This window comes from Saccoglossus kowalevskii, chromosome 16 (genome assembly GCF_978046115.1).
Source record: "Saccoglossus kowalevskii chromosome 16, keSacKowa6.1, whole genome shotgun sequence".
NCBI lineage: Eukaryota > Metazoa > Hemichordata > Enteropneusta > Harrimaniidae > Saccoglossus > Saccoglossus kowalevskii.
Genome location: NC_140656.1, coordinates 25,554,820 through 25,561,590, shown reverse-complemented (window position 1 = coordinate 25,561,590; position 6,771 = coordinate 25,554,820). Strand labels below are relative to the sequence as shown.

At 35.2% G+C, this 6,771-nt stretch overlaps 1 protein-coding gene across 2 annotated transcripts; it reads left to right on the top strand.

Moving 5' to 3' along the window:
• Positions 1 to 1,841: 1,841 nt before the first annotated feature.
• LOC102803286 (uncharacterized) lies at positions 1,842 to 5,077 on the top strand. 2 transcript variants are annotated; one of them, XM_085491599.1, is made up of 10 exons: positions 1,842 to 1,936; positions 2,099 to 2,217; positions 2,323 to 2,442; positions 2,606 to 2,729; positions 2,842 to 2,951; positions 3,125 to 3,266; positions 3,606 to 3,790; positions 3,874 to 4,045; positions 4,171 to 4,328; positions 4,947 to 5,077. In XM_085491599.1, exons 2-9 carry the CDS (start codon positions 2,107 to 2,109, stop codon positions 4,308 to 4,310), a joined length of 1,104 nt encoding a protein of 367 aa, XP_085347725.1. In that variant the 5' UTR covers positions 1,842 to 1,936; positions 2,099 to 2,106; the 3' UTR covers positions 4,311 to 4,328; positions 4,947 to 5,077. The 2 variants fall into 2 exon arrangements, with proteins under 2 accessions (XP_085347725.1, XP_085347724.1); XM_085491598.1 differs by lacking the exon at positions 1,842 to 1,936 and having other exon boundaries at positions 2,080 to 2,217.
• Positions 5,078 to 6,771: the final 1,694 nt, after the last annotated feature.

Below are 6,771 nucleotides of genomic sequence, written 5' to 3'. Positions count from 1 at the left end.
ACAGTCTACCTGTACTCATTGACTGTAGCCCAAATAACTCATATGGAAATAATTCCATTCCAAATTTAAATGATCCACTCTCAGCCAGTCAGTGAATAACTGTTTCAGCCTCCAACATTACTTTGGAAAGGACAATCATTGTTACAGCAGCCTCCCAAAAAGTATATTTGCTATGGTCTTCGTCATTTGTTCACACTCCCTCATAACGCAAATTTGACAGAGGTCCTGCACGCGGTTTGTCGTTAGCCACCCACATTTTAAATACGGCCTCACGATATGATGGTGATTCTTTATTTGGCACACTTAATTCAAGTAAAGCAGCGCTGCCATGAGTCTCAAATTACAATGTGCATCATATCAAGAATATAAACCCCGACTTTTTTCCCAGAAATAGATTAAACGTAAATTATAATATAGTATTACACTCATCAAAAACTATGGCATTTGATAGAATAGTATATATTGGAACATTTTTTTTGCTACCTGATCCCCCTTTATGGCAAATATACAGTGTCAGTAAAGTACTATGTTGCGAGAGAATTTCCATCATAATCATGATAATCGGCACATCGGCCCATTAATTCGAATACAGTTACGTTGCTCTCCTTCCGATGGGACCTCCGTACTGCATGGCATTCTAATTTGAGTACATGCGTGCTTATTGATTTTAAATCCAGGTTTTCTCTCCCTATTACTGATCATTGTAAGTGTTCCGTAATACAAATGTGTAGAAAACATCACTTCTGTTAACAGCTTAGAACTGGGATACATTTTGTATCATGAATTTAGGGGAATTCTACTTAACATACTTTATTGTGTACTGCATTGGGTCAATACATTTCTTGTCCAATACAAGACATGTATTTGACGAATAGTTTGGAGTACAATGTCTCGTATTGACAGTATGAACTTTTACCCTGCAGGCTACACATGTGACCGAAAAAGTGGGTTTGTGATAATCTTGGGAATTGAACATATGTGCAAGAGATACGAGATTTGAATGTCATATTTACATCCACGTATATTCTATACAAGAATTACACACTATCATATAAATAATAATAAAAATTTTTTATTAAACTATGAATTACGTTAAACCATATTTCCAATTATTCTTTTATCCTGAATTCTGAATTATCGCCGATATCGAGACACTCATCTGCACATTCATCAACACTATAGTTTGGCACATTATCTATATGTTATCAAAAGTAATCTTTACCAGATAAACAAGATAATGATTAACCAAAAACATGTTTGTTGAAGCACATACAAGCGGGAAGAATGACGTGTATTTATTTGTGTGTGTGTGTGAGCGCCCTCTGTCGAAAAATACGTACATACATGTAAATGTGCGGCGAGGTTAAATTTATTTTAACGCCACGAAAATACGAGTACATAAACGATTGGTTAGGGTTGGGGTTTACGGTTGGGGTTAAGGTTAGGGTGTAACACAGGTGGTCGTACGTCTGAAAAGACTTGCAGGATTTGCAGTAAACCTCACACCCAACCATAAACCATAACCCTAACCCTGCAGGCTACACATGTGACCGAAAAAGTGGGTTCGTGATAATCTTGGGAATTAAACATATGTGCAAGAGATACGAGATTTGAATGTCATATTTACATCCACGTATATTCTATACAAGAATTACACACTATCATATAAATAATAATAAAAATTTTTTATTAAACTATGAATTACGTTAAACCATATTTCCAATTATTCTGAATTATGAATTATGAATTGTCGCCGATATCGAGACACTCATCTGCACATTCATCAACACAAAAGTTTGGCACAATATCTATATGTTATCAAAAGTAATCTTTACCGGATAAACAAGATAATGATTAACCTAAAACATGTTTGTTGAAGCACATAAAAGCGGGAAGAATCGTTGAGTTTTTCATTCAACTCGAACCAATTGAACAGGTAAGTACAACTGAATTGTCCGCTATTACATACTTGTAGTACTTTTGCTTATAGCTAAAATGTGCAGAGTTGGTATTGTTATGTAGCTACTGTTTTCAAATTTTAAGCACAAAACATAATGAATTAATTGAATATGATATAAAATGTATTTATTTATCCCAGACTTCACCATGCGTGTACTCATCATATCTCTACTCGTTGCCGTAGCCAGTGCTGCTTCACTGGCGCCTATTTACAAGGCCCGGGATCCGGTTGAGAATAGTTACTTAGTGAAAATTAAGGTAAGGATTTATTGATCAAAAATAAAATGTTCTATGATAGACATACATTAATGCTACCCATCAATTACATATTTTCGCTTACTCGTACTTTTGTCATTTGTGCAGGATGACCAAAATATTGACCAGTTTGTAAAGAAGCTACCGGCACTCCGAATGTCAGTGACCAAACGTTACAAATCTTTCAACGGTATTGCCATCACTGCCCTACCCGAATATATCAGCATGGTAAGTTATTATGAGCCTAACTATTTTATATGTAATAAAATTCTATGCAATACAAAACAATTCAATGCAAATTAATGTTTCATTTCAAAGCTCTACGTCCATGTACCAACATATAGATCTCTATGTGCCATAGTTTAGCAATGGTTGTATTATCATTCTATAGCTTCAACATATGCCCGAAGTAGAATACATTGAACAAGATGGTATCTACAAAACATCGGTTGAGTGGGGTTGCGATCGTATTGATCAGAGGAATCTTCCCCTGGATGGCGCAATGAATATTTATGGTCAGTATTTCTCACGTCTTTAGAATTATTTACATATATTGTGACAAACAAATATTGTAAGGCAAAACGCGTGTGTGTTAGATTTTGTGATCAGGTCATTATTTATTTTCAGGTGATGGTAGCGGTGCTCATGTGTACATCATCGACACTGGTCTGCGTCACACCCATCAGGAATATCAGGGACGCGCAAGCTACTTCTGGGATTTTGATGTGGCTAATGGGGTATGTCCTAGTGGATGTGACATATTTAACGATAAAAAATTAGATGAATGGTGAAGTTAACTATTAAGAAATCCTCAACAATGACACTGCTTCAATCCCTTGAATTTCAATTAATATAATACCTCAAAGGGTTTTCGAATGACCAACCCTTATTTGTTTGCATTACATTTTAGGGTGACGATTGCAATGGCCACGGTACTCATTGTGGAGGTACTGCTGCTGGGATTTCGGTTGGTATCGCTACGTCTGCTAGTCTTTACAGCGTACGTGTTTTGAATTGTATTGGAGCCGGAACAACCGCTAACATCGTAGCTGGTACGTTGAAATCGATTACTATTTTATTTTGGGTGATTCTCGGATCATATTTCTATTCAGTTTGTCATGAAAGCAAAAACGTTACCCATGAGAGCTGAATTTATATTATTCAATATGAGACTCAAGTGCCTGTTTCTTCCGACTAACAATCAAACGTTGCAAATTACTGATTCAAATTAAAATTGATTTGAGGTCAACATCAACCCTTGCATAGCGGAATCAATAATACTGCCAGCCAGATATATAGTATAATATAAGGTAGACGAAAGGCATATAAACATTGCGTTCACTCGAAATCATCACTTCATGTTAAGCAGACTCAATCATTTTATATCATAGGATGTGATGCCGTTACGGATGGAGGCACTCAGCCTGGCGTTGCTTCAATGTCACTTGGCGGCGGTGAAAGTCTTGCCATGGACTCAGCTGTAGAGCGAATGATAGCTGCTGGATACACTGTATCAATAGCTGCCGGAAACGACGATGCACTTGCATGCAATACCTCACCAGCTAGAGTGGAAGCTGTAAGTATCTTGTGCTCAGTATTTTTAGTATTTGGATAATTTCGTCATTATTTGTATTACTTATTGCATTATTTCCAATACAGGCTTTGACAGTTGGTGCCACTGAGAGCAATGACCAACGTGCACCATATTCTAACTTTGGTGGTTGTGTCGATATCTTTGCACCTGGAAGTGATGTTAGAAGTTCCTACAATACCGATGACAGTGCGTACGCAGTTCTCAGCGGAACTTCAATGGCATGCCCACACGTAACAGGTAAGTGTATTTACACACCATATCATCTAACTATATCGGCATCCACGTTCATTGATTTTGTTTAAGTATTCATGGCTAGGACAGATCTCAAATGTAAATTTAAATCACTTTTGTAAAACTCTTAGGTGTTGCTGCTGTTCACTTGGGTGCTGGTACTTGCAGTAATAATGCTGCATGCAGAAACAAAATACTCGCAGACGCAACTACGGGAGTGGTCGGTAATCCAGGAATTGGATCCCCTAATCTCCTGTTGTATTGTGCTTAAAGGAATTGCGTTTAACGGGTAAGCGATTGCAGTTCACAGTGGAAAAATAAAATGAATGTCGAATGAAGGGTGATTGTGATTTCATGCGAATGTAGATGCAAAAATTTAATATACTAAACACTAACCAGTAAATGGACAATAAAAAGATAATCCAGAGAATGAAAATCACAAAATTATCAAATCGCAATATTCCGAATAAAAACGTGTATTCCACGTTAGCACATTAATGTGTATGATATACTGGCTTAACTCCAATAATAATCGACAACCATGAGATCAACTTTAAATAGTACCCTACCTTTCGGTTGAATGTACTTGAAATATTAGTCTTATGACAAACAAGGGAACACAAATATTACAACACGCAATTTGGATTTAGTATTCGTGATCACAATAAACTCTTTACAACTATAAGCCGACGCTACTCCACACTCACTTAACACGGTTCAGTGACTGGGGGGAAATTGACATGCCGAACTTCAAACATTAAAAACAACTTGTATTGTAATTATACATATATAATACCATGAAATCATAATTCAGTGCGAACAATTTGTATATCTAGAATCCTTATTGTCGAAAATTTAATAATTCACACACATGTCACTAATTCTGTATTTATCTTTCTATTTTCAGAGCCGATAATTCAACTACGTAGTTACTTATTCCAATCGTATTATTTTATTTACCCCGTTTATCTGTGATTATAGTACATTATTATACCAACACATTTAAGATTATTAAAACGTATAACAACTGAAATGAAATCTATCTGGGTTTTTTGTCAATGATTGTAAGCGTGTTTATATAACTGCTCAGTAATAGATAGTATATGTACGTCTTTACCTACTCGTGAGTGTGAGTCATCCAAGTAATATTATAATTCACAAGGACAACCTCTCCCCTTTTATTATTGTGATTTTATCTTATAGTTAAAGTACTAAATGAGTATTGTTGAAAACAAAGAAACTAGTAAACGGGTCGAGTTTCTTATAAATGCTCAACAAAAAGGCTAGAACAATAGAAACGAGCAAGAAAATAGTATTACATGTACTGGCTTAACGCGAATAATAATCTACAACCATGAAATAAACTTTAGCTAGTATTTCACCTTTCAGTTGAATGAAATATTGGTCTTATGACAAACAAACGAACACGTATATTACAAACATACAACTCGAATTCAGAGTTTGTGATCACAGTAAGTTCGTTACCAATATAAGCCGACACTACTTCACACTTAAATTACACTGTTCAAGACTAGTGGAAAATTTGCAAGCCGAATTCAAACTTCAAACTTTACGAACAACTTGCATATTAATTATACACATATAGTGCCATTTATTCATGGTTCAGTACGAACAAGTTGTGTATCTATAATCATTTGTGTCGAAAACTTTATTTGTCACGTAGATGTAACTAATTCTGTTTTTGTTTCCCTTTCTATTTTCAGAGCCGATAATTCGACTACGTAGTTTCTTATTTTCAATCGTATTATTTTATTTACCTCGTTTATCTGTGATTATAATACATTATTAATCAACATATTTAGGGTTGATTATTAAAACGTGAAAAAACTGAAATGAAATGTATTTGTGTTTTGTGCCAATGATTGTAAGAGTGTTCATAATTACAGTTAAAAACCCAAACACAAAACTGGTAAGAGAGTGACACCTTGTACATAACTTAGAATCAATTCATTGACGTCGTATTTTTAGCACAGATATAATAAATAAACGATTCAAATGACTTAATTGTTGCTGGTCGTCAACATCATTTTTTTGCTTTACTGCTCTTTTGTTCAAACCAAAATAAGTTCGAATAATTAATGCATGGGAGCACGATCTGAAACTGCTGTGCAATTTGTTATAAGATGTATTACAAACATAAGCAACAAAATTCAAATATTTTCTCTTTACTACACCAGATATGTACATTCAAATACAACTCAGACGGTACTCATTATATCACATCACAACATATGTTCACATGCCAAATTTATTCCCATTCGACAGGCAACAGTGTGTTTTAGCACACTAATCAACATATTACCAGCAGTACCAAGACAAAACACGTGACCTTTCCAAACTATTTAGAAATCAAACTGAATACCACATGCACATGTTCATTGCAGTGCTTTGGAGTTTATTATTGTCAATTTGGATATTTTATCCAATAGTTAAACTACGGCAACTCTGATTCTAACCGTAGTTACCTGCTGCTTGGGGTCAAGGCTCCAGTAGGAAAAAATAAATCCTCGACAAAAAGGGATAGAACAATATAGACCACCAAAAATTAATATTACTTAAGCGAGATTCGGTGATGTGGATATGTAGAGACAACTCATATAGTTTCATGTTGAATAAATAGTTCAACAATATAGCCCTGATTAGTGTCACCCAAGACATAAAATAGTAGATAATTGCCCTGTAAAACATGGTTCACGTGTTCAATTCATTAT

What these genes read in the sequence shown, in the direction of transcription:
- LOC102803286 (XM_085491598.1), top strand. Translation starts at nt 2,080, where the DNA reads ATGTATTTATTTATCCCAGACTTCACCATGCGTGTACTCATCATATCT. An exon ending in TACCCGAATATATCAGCATG is followed by an intron (nt 2,443 to 2,605) that starts GTAAGTTATTAT and finishes ATCATTCTATAG; the next exon opens with CTTCAACATATGCCCGAAGT. An exon ending in CACCAGCTAGAGTGGAAGCT is followed by an intron (nt 3,791 to 3,873) that starts GTAAGTATCTTG and finishes TTTCCAATACAG; the next exon opens with GCTTTGACAGTTGGTGCCAC.